Below are 13,673 nucleotides of genomic sequence, written 5' to 3'. Positions count from 1 at the left end.
CCTTCTGTTACTCTCGTCAAGTAGGTTTGAATTCCTCCTTTTAGGGTAGTTTAAAACACCGGATGGCTTTACAAAATACACTGGACTAATTCTTGGAATAAAATTCTTTGTCATAAGTCTTTTGCTGTATATTTGACATGGCATACAGTCCATGCACATAAACTAAAGCTGACTCTCTTTGTCCATGCAGTGAAACCAGGTCAATGTCCTGACCCAAAGAACATTCCACTGTCTGCTAAAAACTGTGTCCATGATGGCCAGTGTCCTGCCACACAGAAATGTTGCCCAACCACCAGTGGCCATGGATGCAGTGAACCAAGCGGCCAGGGAAGCTGTCAGAGCGCGGGCCAGGGCGCCGGCCAGGGAAGCGGACAGGGCGCCGGACAGGGTGCTGGTCAGGGAAGCGGCCTGGGAAGTGGCCAGGGCCAGGGAAGCGGCCAGGGCGCCGGTCAGGGAAGCGGCCAGGGCGCCGGTCAGGGAAGCGGCCAGGGCGCCGGTCAGGGTCGAGGAAGCGGCCAGGGCGCCGGTCAGGGTCGAGGAAGCGGACAGGGCGCCGGAAGCGGACAGGGCGCCGGACAGGGTCGAGGAAGCGGACAGGGCGCCGGACAGGGTCGAGGAAGCGGACAGGGCGCCGGACAGGGTCGAGGAAGCGGACAGGGCGCCGGACAGGGTCGAGGAAGCGGACAGGGCGCCGGACAGGGTCAGGGCGCCGGACAGGGCGCCGGACAGGGTCAGGGCGCCGGACAGGGCGCCGGTCAGGGAAGCGGACAGGGCGCCGGACAGGGTCAGGGAAGCGGACAGGGCGCCGGACAGGGTCAGGGAAGCGGACAGGGCGCCGGACAGGGCGCCGGAAGCGGACAGGGCGCCGGACAGGGTCAGGGAAGCGGACAGGGCGCCGGACAGGGCGCCGGAAGCGGACAGGGCGCCGGACAGGGCGCCGGAAGCGGACAGGGCGCCGGACAGGGCGCCGGAAGCGGACAGGGCGCCGGACAGGGCGCCGGAAGCGGACAGGGCGCCGGACAGGGTCAGGGAAGCGGACAGGGCGCCGGACAGGGTCAGGGAAGCGGACAGGGCACCGGTCAGGGAAGCGGACATGGCGCAGGTCAGGGAAGCGGACAGGGCGCCGGTCAGGGAAGCGGACATGGCGCCGGTCAGGGAAGCGGACAGGGCGCCGGTCAGGGAAGCGGACAGGGCGCCGGTCAGGGAAGCGGACAGGGCGCCGGTCAGGGAAGCGGACAGGGCGCCGGTCAGGGCGCCGGACAGGGCGCCGGTCAGGGCGCCGGACAGGGCGCCGGTCAGGGAAGCGGACAGGGCGCCGGTCAGGGTCGAGGAAGCGGACAGGGCGCCGGAAGCGGACAGGGCGCCGGACAGGGCGCCGGAAGCGGACAGGGCGCCGGACAGGGCGCCGGAAGCGGACAGGGCGCCGGACAGGGAAGCGGACAGGGCGCCGGACAGGGAAGCGGACAGGGCGCCGGACAGGGAAGCGGACAGGGCGCCGGACAGGGAAGCGGACAGGGCGCCGGACAGGGTCAGGGAAGCGGACAGGGCGCCGGTCAGGGTCGAGGAAGCGGACAGGGCGCCGGAAGCGGACAGGGCGCCGGACAGGGTCAGGGAAGCGGACAGGGCGCCGGACAGGGTCAGGGAAGCGGACAGGGCGCCGGACAGGGTCAGGGAAGCGGACAGGGCGCCGGACAGGGTCAGGGCGCCGGACAGGGTCAGGGAAGCGGACAGGGCGCCGGACAGGGTCAGGGAAGCGGACAGGGCGCCGGACAGGGTCAGGGAAGCGGACAGGGCGCCGGTCAGGGTCAGGGAAGCGGACAGGGCGCCGGTCAGGGTCAGGGAAGCGGACAGGGCGCCGGTCAGGGTCAGGGAAGCGGACAGGGCGCCGGACAGGGCCAGGGAAGCGGACAGGGCGCCGGACAGGGCCAGGGAAGCGGACAGGGCGCCGGACAGGGCCAGGGAAGCGGACAGGGCGCCGGACAGGGCCAGGGAAGCGGACAGGGCGCCGGACAGGGCCAGGGAAGCGGACAGGGTGCCGGCAAGGGACAGGGCGCCGGCCAGGGAAGCGGACAGGGCGCCGGCCAGGGAAGCGGACAGGGCGCCGGCCAGGGAAGCGGACAGGGCCAGGGCGCCGGCCAGGGAAGCGGACAGGGCCAGGGTGCCGGCCAGGGAAGCGGACAGGGTAGTGGTCAGGGAAGCGGTCAGGGCGTGGGTCAGGGAACTGGTTTTGGTCAGGGAAGCGGCTATGGCCAGGGAACTGGTAGTGGACAGGGAGTTGGTCAGGGAAGCGGCTATGGCCAGGGAACTGGTAGTGGACAGGGAGTTGGTCAGGGTAGCGGCTACGGTCAGGGAAGCGGTAGTGGACAGGGAGTTGGTCAGGGTAGCGGCTACGGTCAGGGAAGCGGCTATGGCCAGGGAACTGGTAGTGGACAGGGAGTTGGTCAGGGAAACGGCTACGGTCAGGGAAGCGGCTATGGCCAGGGATCTGGTAGTGGACAGGGAGTTGGTCAGGGAAGCGGCTATGGCCAGGGAACTGGTAGTGGACAGGGAGGTGGACAGGGAGTTGGTCAGGGAAGCGGCTATGGCCAGGGAACTGGTAGTGGACAGGGAGTTGGTCAGGGAAGCGGCTACGGTCAGGGAAGCAGCTATGGCCAGGGAACTGGTAGTGGACAGGGAGTTGGTCAGGGAAGCGGCTACGGTCAGGGAAGCGGCTATGGCCAGGGGACTGGTAGTGGCCAGGGAGTTGGTCAGGGAAGTGGCTACGGTCAGGGAAGCGGCTATGGCCAGGGGACTGGTAGTGGCCAGGGAGTTGGTCAGGGAAGCGGCTACGGCCAGGGATCTGGTAGTGGACAGGGAGTTGGTCAGGGAAGCGGCTATGGCCAGGGAACTGGTAGTGGACAGGGAGTTGGTCAGGGAAGTGGCTACGGTCAGGGAAGCGGCTATGGCCAGGGGACTGGTAGTGGCCAGGGATTTGGTCAGGGAAGCGGCTACGGTCAGGGAAGCGGCTATGGCCAGGGGACTGGTAGTGGCCAGGGAGTTGGTCAGGGAAGCGGCTATGGTCAGGGAAGCGGCTACGGCCAGGGATCTGGTAGTGGACAGGGAGTTGGTCAGGGAAGCGGCTATGGCCAGGGAACTGGTAGTGGACAGGGAGTTGGTCAGGGAAGCGGCTACGGTCAGGGAAGCGGCTATGGCCAGGGGACTGGTAGTGGCCAGGGAGTTGGTCAGGGAAGCGGCTATGGTCAGGGAAGCGGCTACGGCCAGGGATCTGGTAGTGGACAGGGAGTTGGTCAGGGAAGCGGCTATGGCCAGGGAACTGGTAGTGGACAGGGAGTTGGTCAGGGAAGCGGCTATGGTCAGGGAAGCGGCTATGGCCAGGGATCTGGTAGTGGACAGGGAGTTGGTCAGGGAAGCGGCTATGGCCGGGGAACTGGTAGTGGACAGGGAGTTGGTCAGGGAAGCGGCTATGGCCAGGGAACTGGTAGTGGCCAGGGAGTTGGTCAGGGAAGTGGCTACGGCCAGGGATCTGGTAGTGGCCAGGGAAGTGGTCCGTGATGTGGTCAGGGAAATTGTGGTCTTTGAAACTTTTCTTGGCATTTTGCATAACGCCTACTGGAGATCTTTTCAATTCAGTGCGGTGTTCATAAGAATTATTCCCTTTTTGCTACAACATTTCAGAAAGACTGTATCTCTGCCCCCTTCCCTTAAATAAAAAGAAAATTGCTTGATTGTAAGTTGTGTTGTTTGAATTTCTCACATAACCCAGTTCTGGCATCAGTGCTTTGTGTAAGTTCCTCTCCATGAGACCTGGACATTTGCAGTATTAGACAATTATTTTTTTTTTTTTTTAAACTAAATATACCACATGTCATGGGGACTCAAATGGCACCAGCTCTTTTCCGCACCTTCTGTAAACTTTTTTTATTTATTTTTTTGTCTTCTCAAAACATCTCATTAATTCTGAAATAAAACTCCCAGTGATAGAGAAGAGCATGCTTTTGTGCATCTGCATTATAAATCAGTGTCATGAGCCTTTAGCACGGTCTGAATAAAGCAAACCAGTAAAGTTCAGATGGATGATGGTTGTAATGGGGGTATAATCGATTACAGTGACCTTCAGCAGGGTTCGAAATGACTTGGGACTCTTGGGGGGTCCCCTAAAATTTTATTAATTAGCAAACAAATGTATGATCAAAAAAGAGAGAGGTAATCGAAGCCCTCACCCCGCTGCAAATATCTAGATGCTTACATCGCCGACCCACCCATATAGACACAGAGTAAAATGAAATTCTGAAAAACTATCTATCACTCCTTGCTTCACTACTCCTTCCAATACTTCCCGAAAACAATTTCACCTGATGATTTGGGTAGCTCTTTTTGTAAAGTTCGAGGATGATTGGTGTAATTTTGTAGGGCCGGCCTAGTGCTTCTGCATAGAAAATAATAAAGTACAAGCATATATAAATGCAATAGAACAAAAATACATTTGAAATAAAGCAGTGCTTTTGGTTTTTCAGGTAAATTAACTGTATTTAGTTACAGAAATCGAATAAATTAAATGTAAAATAACACTGCATTCAATGTATACATTGAATATGATTCATATAATACAGTTCATCTTTAGCTACAAAAGTGTATTTTCTCTTTCTCTTTTGTTGTTTGATTGACTTTGGTGACACAAACAGCTGCAGGTATATTGGGTTGCTGTCCCTTTAAGATAAATGCATTTATCTAATACCGGTAATGACACGCATCCGTTTTCTTTCTCCAACTGCGTTTATGGGGAAACTCGTTGAGACGGGCACTTTGACTTCTTTTTTTTGGACACATCGTTCATTTTTTTTTCGTTCAAACACCGATAAGAAAGACAAGGGAATTCGGTGTTCTGTTCACGAACTTCTGTCTGCGACTTTGTGGCTCTGTGCGCCGACAGACCAGTCTACATTTGGATGTTTAACATAAATATATAGCCTACAGATACAGCAAAGACAACGTTGGCAGTATTGACGGCAAAATAGGCTACAGCATATTTCGTTCTGTATTGACAGGAAGTTTTTTAAAGCAGAATTTGATGAGAATTTGATGCAGTTGCAGATACCATAGAGAAAAAGAACCACTAGGCGGGAGGCGCCGAAAAGTGCGCTGTTTTTGCATCCCTGATATCTGCAATTTCCCCCAACAGCCATGCTATCTCATAAGCACAATTTACCCTTGAAAAAAGTTGGTGATCTTTCCTTTTCCTCTTTTTCTCTCCATGTGCAGGATGCTAAATTAAGAAAAATAATATTAGCTTCCCAGATTGCTTACCAAGCTCTCATGTGCAGTCATGCTCGCAGATCATTTGGCTTTATACACATAAGTTACAGCTAGCAAGAAAAGTTGACAAACGTACTCTTCTACCGATCGCTCTGCGAGACAGACTGAAAAAAGACCTCGACAAGATGGAAGAGAGCAACATAATTTGCAAAGTGACAGAGCCCACACAATGGGTTAATGCCCTTGTTGTTGTGGAAAAACCCCAGACTGGCAAGCTGAGGATCTGCCTGGACCCCAGAGACCTCAACAAGGCGATAAAAAGGCCACACTACCCCTTACCGACTTTAGAGGATGTCACCACAAAGCTCGCTGCAGCGAAGTACTTCAGCGTCCTCGACGCCAGATCAGGCTATTGGGCCATAAAGCTGAGTACAACGTCATCCCTCCTAACAACATTTAACACCCCATTCGGCAGATACAGGTTCCTGAGGCTGCAACCCGGAATCAATTCAGCTCAAGACGAATTCCAAAGGCGCGTCGAAGAGACATATGAGGGCCTCACAGGTGTAGCTGCCATCGTCGACGACATACTCGTTTTCGGCAAGACAAAGCTTGAACACGACAACAACCTCAGGGACATGCTGAAATGGACAAGAGAAAGAGGGGTAACGCTAAGTCCTGATAAATGCCAAATATGTGTATCAGAGGTCAGCTACTTTGGCCACACGCTCTCGCGAGAAGGTGTCAAGCCAGACGAAAAACCCATTGCCTATGCTTCCAAGTCACTCAACAGCACCGAAGTGAATTATGCTCAGATAGAGAAGGAACTTTATGCAGTTTTATTCGGCTGTAAGCCTTTTCACGAATACATGTAGGGCCGGAGAGTGATTGTAGAATCCGACCACAAACCTCTGGAAGCTATCCTACGAAAACCGCTGGCTGCAGCACCACCGCGGCTACAGAGGATGATACTACAGCTCCAGTAATATAACATACACATCATCCACCGGCCCGGAAAGGACATACCAGTGGCCGATACATTGTCCCGAAAATCCATCGAGCACCAAGACAGCAGCCTTATGGAGAGCATGGAAGCACAGGTACATACACAGGTACTGGAGATCAAGGACGTAACAGCACAGGATGCACAGCTTACTGTGCTCAGAAGAGCCACACAGAACGGATGGCCAGACGAAAGGAGGAAATGCCCACCCAGCATCCAAGAATATAGGAACCACCGAGATGAGATCTCCGAGATGGAAGGAATACTTTTCAAAGGTAAGAAAATCATAGTTCCCCTGAGCCTCAGAGGAGACATAACCCCCTTGTGCACGCAGGACACATGGGCATGGAGAAAAGCAAACACAGAGCACGAGACCTCCTGTTCTGGCCCGGGATGGGCAAACAAATAGAAGCAACGGTAGAACAGTGCAGTATATGCCAGGAATGACATGATGCTAACCCCAAAGAACCACTGTGGTCCCATGACTTACCCGAGAGACCATGGCAAGTGGTAGGCACAGACCTCTTCACATGGAACACTCAAAACTTCATTGTCATTGTAGACTAATACAGTAGATTCTTTGAAATGGAGCAGCTCACAAATACCACCTCACTTGCAGTAATCGCCAAACTCAAGTCCGTGATCGCTCGTCACGGCATTGCAGAGACAGTCATCAGTGACAACGGACCATGCTACAGCTCTGAGGAGTTCCGCCGCTTCGCAAATGCATGGGACTTCACCCACACCACCACAAGTCCGCGTTACCCACAGAGCAACGGCCTTGCTGAAAAGACCATCCAGACAGCAAAGCGCATCCTGGACAAAGCAAAAGCTGGAAACACAGACCCCTACCTCGCTCTGCTGGAGTACAGGAAAACTCCAGTTGACAACCTTCAGTCACCGGCCCAGCTTCTGATGAGCCGACGACTGTGCTCCATACTCCCAGCGACCAGTAGGCATCTGCAGCCACAGGTAGCACCTCAAAGAGCTGTTCAAAACAGACATAAGGCACGACAACACCGCCAACAAGCATACTTCAACAGAGGCACCAAGCCACTGCCTCACCTACCTGCCGGGACACCCATTCGTTTCCATCAGGAAGATGGCTCCTGGAGACCTGCAACGGTAACACAAACGCAGAGATGCTCAATACACCAAAGACACACAGCATGCAGACACACACACCAATAACACACAGCCACCCCCCCTCCCCCCCAAACCTGCGGACCGTCCGCAACCAACAAAAGCCCAATTACACAACAAGGTTTGGCCACATCTCCAGGCCAAGACAAATCCTTGACTTATAATGTAAAGGGTGTAGGTGGATCGCTGCCCTAAAAAAAAAAAATCTGAATTTTGTAAAGTTGTACTTAAGCTGTTGTTGTTTTTGTCTCTTTAAAAAAAGAGAGGGAAACGAGAAAGGTGTTTTCAAGTTTTAATATCTGTTACTTACCTTCTACCTCTGAAACACTGTGAAATCAGTTTAACTGCCAGTTCTGTTTTTCTTACACAACTAGTTCAATACCTTTATTTGTCCCTCAGTGGGGCAATTAGTTTTACAGCACAGGAGCACACAAACTTACAAACACAAATACACATAGTATAATAAAATAAAATAAATATAATGCACATTCTGATCAAATAAATGAATGTGTAAGCTACCTTACCCTCCTAGCATTTAGAAGAGAGACATCAGATGGAACAAAGGAGTCTTTAAATCTGTTTGTTTTAGCAAATGGGAGTCTGAGCAATGAACCTGATGGTAGAAACTGAAACTGTAGATATAAAGGATGAGAGCAGTCAGTCAAGATAGAGTTTGCTTTCTTAAACAGCTGTTTTTCGTAAAGATCCTGTAAAGTTTCTTGTGGAAGCCCTATAATTTTACTACTGACACTAACAACCTTGTTAGGTAGGTTCCTCTCTTTCACCCTCAGGGATTGAAACCAACAAACAAGGGAGAACGTAAAAATAGACTCAATAAAAGAAAGATAAAACAAAATCATCAAAGTAGAGTCAACCTGGAATTTAGATAGTTTTCTAAGACAAAAAAGATGCTGCTGGCTTTTCTTATGGATCGAGTCAGTATATTTCTTAAATGTCAGCTTGTTATCGAGGAAAGTGCCTAAGTACTTATAAGACTCTACCGATTCGACTGTCTGACCATCAATCACTATAGTGTCAGGGGAAGGCTGAGCACGTCTAAAATCAATGCACATGTCTTTTGTCTTTAAAACGTTTAAGGATAAAAAAAGATTCCTGACACCATTTCAAAAAGTAATCAATCACAGGACCATGCGAAGTTTCAGTGCTATTCAACAGGCTCACTATGACTGTGTCATCCGCAAACTTCAATATATGACGGTTTTCAAAACTACTACAACAGTCATTTGTGTACAATATGTACAGCAAAGGAGAAAGAACGCACCCTTGTGGTGAGCCAGTAGATGTTACAGATAGATCAGAAAATTTGCCATTTACTCTGACTCTTTGCGTGCTGCCTGTAATAAAGTCCAAGATCCAGCCAACAATACTACCTTCTAGACCAAAGTTATCCCTTAGTCTCTGGATTAGTAGATGAGGCTGAATAGTGTTGAAGGCAGATGAAAAATCAACAAACATCAATCTGACATGGTTGTTTGGACTGTCAAGGTGCTTACAGATGTAATTCAACAGAGTTATGGTGGCATCCTGAACACCTCTCTTGGTCCTGTACGCGAACTGCAGGGGATCCATCAGGTGTTCAGTAGTTTTCAGCAGTTCAGCTTTGATCAGTTTTTCCAGTGACTTCATCACTAATGAAGTCAGGGCTATAGGCCTAAAGTCATTTAATGATTTGGGATGTTTAGATTTACCAACAGGGACTATAGTAGACTGTTTCCACAGATTAGGCACCTTCTGTTGAGACAAGGATAAATTAAAAATATAATTAAAAATCGGGCCTAATTGTACAGCACAGTTGGAGAGTAATCGACTACTGATATTATCTGGACCAGCACTTGTTCTTATTTTACAGTGTTTAAAAGTTTTAACAACAGAATATTCATCAAAAAGAGGGGAAAAACATTGTTTTGATTTCAGTGCTGTATTTCTCAGTGTCATTATTTCATTATTGAAAAAATGCAAATCGAATCTGGAGTAAAATTTGTTTAGCTCTTGTGCCAGGACCAGATCAGAGGTGAACCCATCTAATGAGACCCTTTTCTTTACATTGTCAGTCAAACCGACCATAGACCTGATACTGTCCCATGCTGAACCCATATTATTGTTGCTAAGCATGTCTTCTAATTTTCTTTTATAAGATAATTTAGCTCTCCTAATTTCCCTTTTAATTTCCTTATGTTCAGACAGGTCAGTAGAATCTCCCTGTTTAAAAGCCTGTTTCTTTTTATTTAGTAGCACTTTAAGTTGTCTACTTGCCCAAGATTTACTATTTGGGTAGGTTCTGACAGTCTTTACAGGAACAACAATGTCCTCACAGTAAGTTATCCATGAACTGACCACATCAGTGAGTTCGTGAATGTCTCTAGAGGATTCAGTGAACACCTCCCAGTCTGTGCTCTCCAGACAGCCCTGGAGGGTGAGGGTGGCCTCTTCCGACCACACTTTGATGTTTCTAGTTGTCACCTTCCCCCTCGGAAGACATGTCCGATAGGATGGAACCAAGTACACACAGTTATGGTAAGCTGAGCCGAGAGGGGGGAATGAAATTGATTTATATGCATTTTTGATGGACCCATAACACTTGTCCAAAATCCTGTTTTTCCTAGTGGGGCAGGAAACGTACTGATAAAAGCTCCTGAGAGATTGTCAATGAGCAATGATTAAAATCTCCTAAAACCAGGTTAGGAGCATCAGGAGATAATTACTGAAGTTTATGCACAGACTGAGAGATGAGCTCTGAGGCGTTTTCTTCATTCGCCTTTGGATGAACGTAAACGACAGTAACGAAAATCTGTGGGAATTCTCGTGGCAAATACATAGGGCGCATGGACAAAGAAAGCAGCTCCACGTCCTTGGTGGAAAGTCTCTCTCTCACTATAACATTTTTACACCAGCGTTCATTTATGTACGCGCATACTCCACCTCCGCATGATTTCCCGGTAGTCGTGGACGTTCTGTCGGTGCGAAACGGGATCCCAAACCCGTCTATAACTAAATCACCGTCAGCGTCCCTTTCCCCGAGCCAGGTCTCTGAAAAGGCCAGAATACAGGCGTCTTTAAATGCGTGTTGATGGCGAACAAGAGCCTGGAGTTCGTCAGTTTTATTACGGAGAGAACGGGCGTTGGAAAGGATAATTGAAGGCAGGGGAATGCGAGACGGATGTTGCCGTCTCATACGCTCCCGCACCCCGCCTCTTCTTCCTTGCCTCCTTGGCCTCCGTTCTGGAGTTCTGAAGTGATCGCCTTTCCCGAGACCGGCCAATTCCTCCAGATCAGGTATGATCAAGTCCACTGGTGGTCCGCTGATCACAGGTTTTTCAAATGTTAGCAGATAGTCTTTGGAGTATTGAATCGGCCAGAGTGATCCCAGGTGCCATACGGACGCCAAAAACAAGAATAAAGTCGGATCCATGTCGCTGAGTTTTGACGCGCTTTAACAAGCCAGAGTAGATGTTTGATGTCAAAGATGTAGATGTTTGATCAGTACAAAAAACAAACTAAAACAAACTACTTAACAGGCTTTTAAACAAAAAAACTCCAACTGCTGCCGGTCGCTGCGTACACATGCGCCCAAAATCTCTCACCAGTTCTAGTTCACCTTTAAGTTACTTGAATCAAATGGAAAATGAAAACATTATTTCTGACTTAAAAATTAATGACTTATTGGTGCACATGTCGTATGTCATTTAATTGCTACCTGGTACCTGTTTACATCACAGCAATGACGCTAACGACTACAGACTCTATTTGTCAGACCGTTTATATGTGCATTCAGCACAATTGTTATGTTCGCAGAATTAATGTTGTGTGTGCTTGGGTAATGCCATTTTTTTTCTTGAGAAGGGAGATGTAACATCCTGACTGTTACTGTATGTCCTAAAAGTGACACCGTAGCCCTCGGGCAAGTCTCGCATCCCGCGAGATTAGAGAGAGCAAGGGTAATAAAAGCACGTAGTGAAGAAAGCTCCGTGTCGGTTCCAGTTATTACATCCATAATATAGTTTAGCCAGTGAGCAAACATTACACAGATCACCATGTTTGACAAATTAAGGTTTTTTTTGTTTTTGTTTATTTTGCTCTGTTTAATAATTTGGAATGGATCAGTGTATAAACAGTCAGGTTAAGGCGACTGGTATAGTGGTCTGTTTGCGTCTCCGTGTGGTCTTGTTTGGGATTGCAGCTTGATTTGTAGTTATTTCTATACTGTGCATAGTTTGGATGTCAGAATCAGAATGCAAATCATTTTTATAGAACACTGTTGTCAAAGATGCCATTTGAAGCAAAACGCAGACATTTAAATGGACAGACTATGGATGAAGCCTGCTATGATTACACTGGTTTTAAAGCATGAATTTGATTTAAACAATCGGCCTATATAATATCCACATATGCAGTTCATAGGGGACATATTGTATTAGCCCTGCAGTTACAGCATGAAATGGACTACTATTTAAACCTATAACATTTATGCAACCTATTTTATCTCACAATTCTGACTTTTTTTTTCCTCACAAATACAAGTTTATATCTCCTGTTTTGCACTTTATAACTCAATTTAACTCAACGATTGCAATTGTGTCAATTCTGAGAGGGGTAAAAAGCCAAGTTTTGGATATAAATTCATGATTCTGAGTCGAGGGGAAAAGAGAGAATGAAGAGTTGATTTTTCTTATCAGAATTGTGAAATATAGTCTAGGAAAATTACCTTTTTAATAATTTTTTTCCATGGCTACCATATAGACCCCCAGACAGCAAGCAATTTCTTTAAAATGGTCATTTACTGCCACCAGATAGACTCCGCCCACAAAAAAACGCTATCACTGTTTGCAAACACCAAATTGGTCTATAATTTTTCTCTAAACAAATGTAAAAAACAACAACAAAAAAACTCTGTTTTTGCTGTTGCACTCTACATATCAATTGTGATTCATGAAAATAAATTAACATTTTTCTTTATTATTTTGGGGGAAAAAGCTTGCAGAAAATATTTTTGTGTGAATTATCCTATACTTTACCTTGGTAGACAATTGCCGCCGGGAGCGGACAGGGAAGCGGCCAGGGCGCCGGGAGCGGCCAGGGAAGCGGTTACGGCCAGGGCAAGGAGTTGTCCAGGGAAGCGGCTACGGCCAGGGTAGCAGTAACGGACAGGGAAGCGGCCAGGGAAGCGGCTACGGCCAGGGTAGCGGTAGCAGACAGGGAAGCGGCCAGGGCGCCGGTAGCGGACAGGGAAGCGGCCACGGCCAGGGTCAAGGAGTTGGCCAGGGAAGCGGCTACGGCCAGGGTCAAGGAGTTGGCCAGGGAAGCAGCTACGGCCAGGGTCAATGAGTTGGTCAGGGAAGCGGCTACGGTCAGGGAACTGGTAGTGGTCAGGGAAGCGGCTATGGTCAGGGAACTGGTAGTGGTCAGGGAAGCGGCTATGGTCAGGGAACTGGTAGTAGCCAGGGAAGCGGCTACGGCCAGGGTCAAGGAGTTTGCCAGGGAAGCGGCTACGGCCAGGGTCAAGGAGTTGGCTGGGGTAGCGGTCAGTGATATGGTCATGAACAGTGATGTGGTCATGAGTGATGAACTGGTCTTTGACACTTTCATAGGAATCTTGCATAACACCTACTGGATCTCTTCAATTCAGTTCTTTATTCTCGAGGACCCCCCCCCCCCTTTTGCTACAACAGTTCAGAAAGACTCTGTCTCTCTGCCTCCTTCAATTAAATAAAAAGAAAATTGCTTGACAAAATATTCCACATTATGTCATGGGGACTCAAATGGCACCAGCTGGTTTCTGCACCTTCTGCAAAACAAGCCTATGAATGCCTGAGGTTAGGATCTCATTAATTCTGCCAAAATAAAACTTCCAGTGATGGAGAAGAGCATGCTGTTGTGCATTTGCATTATAAATCAGTGTCATGAGCCTTTTGCACATGCTTAAAGCAAACCAGTAAAGTTCAGATGGATGATGATTGTAATGGGCCAGGCAGCAATGTAATGACATCATATAACTCAAATTATCTGCATAGCATGTGTGAAAGACTCCAATGCAAATATGAAGTAGTAATTTTATGACGAATGAATCTTTTAAGTGAGTATAATCAGCTGTGTCATATTGTATTCAAGACTACACTACATTATTATATTCTCTTTAGCTTTACATGATTATTATTGAAAATTATCTGATGAATGAGTGACCGTTTTTGATAAATTTAAAGGGAGCGCTCTTTCCATGCTGTATACCAGTGGTTCCCAATTCTGGTCCCGGAGAACC

The 13,673-nt window shown here is 48.9% G+C and overlaps 1 protein-coding gene across 1 annotated transcript; it reads left to right on the top strand.

Moving 5' to 3' along the window:
* The first annotated feature begins 253 nt into the window (after positions 1-253).
* On the top strand, positions 254-3,824 carry LOC132115053 (fibroin heavy chain-like). Its single transcript, XM_059523462.1, has 3 exons — positions 254-260; positions 1,172-2,327; positions 3,764-3,824. The coding sequence occupies exons 1-3, from the start codon at positions 254-256 to the stop codon at positions 3,822-3,824; spliced, it is 1,224 nt and encodes a 407-aa protein (XP_059379445.1).
* The last annotated feature ends 9,849 nt before the right edge of the window (positions 3,825-13,673 follow it).

Source organism: Carassius carassius, chromosome 34 (genome assembly GCF_963082965.1).
Source record: "Carassius carassius chromosome 34, fCarCar2.1, whole genome shotgun sequence".
Lineage (NCBI taxonomy): Eukaryota > Metazoa > Chordata > Actinopteri > Cypriniformes > Cyprinidae > Carassius > Carassius carassius.
The sequence above is the reverse complement of the archived record's forward strand: the minus strand, read 5'-3'. Positions and strand labels throughout refer to the sequence as shown.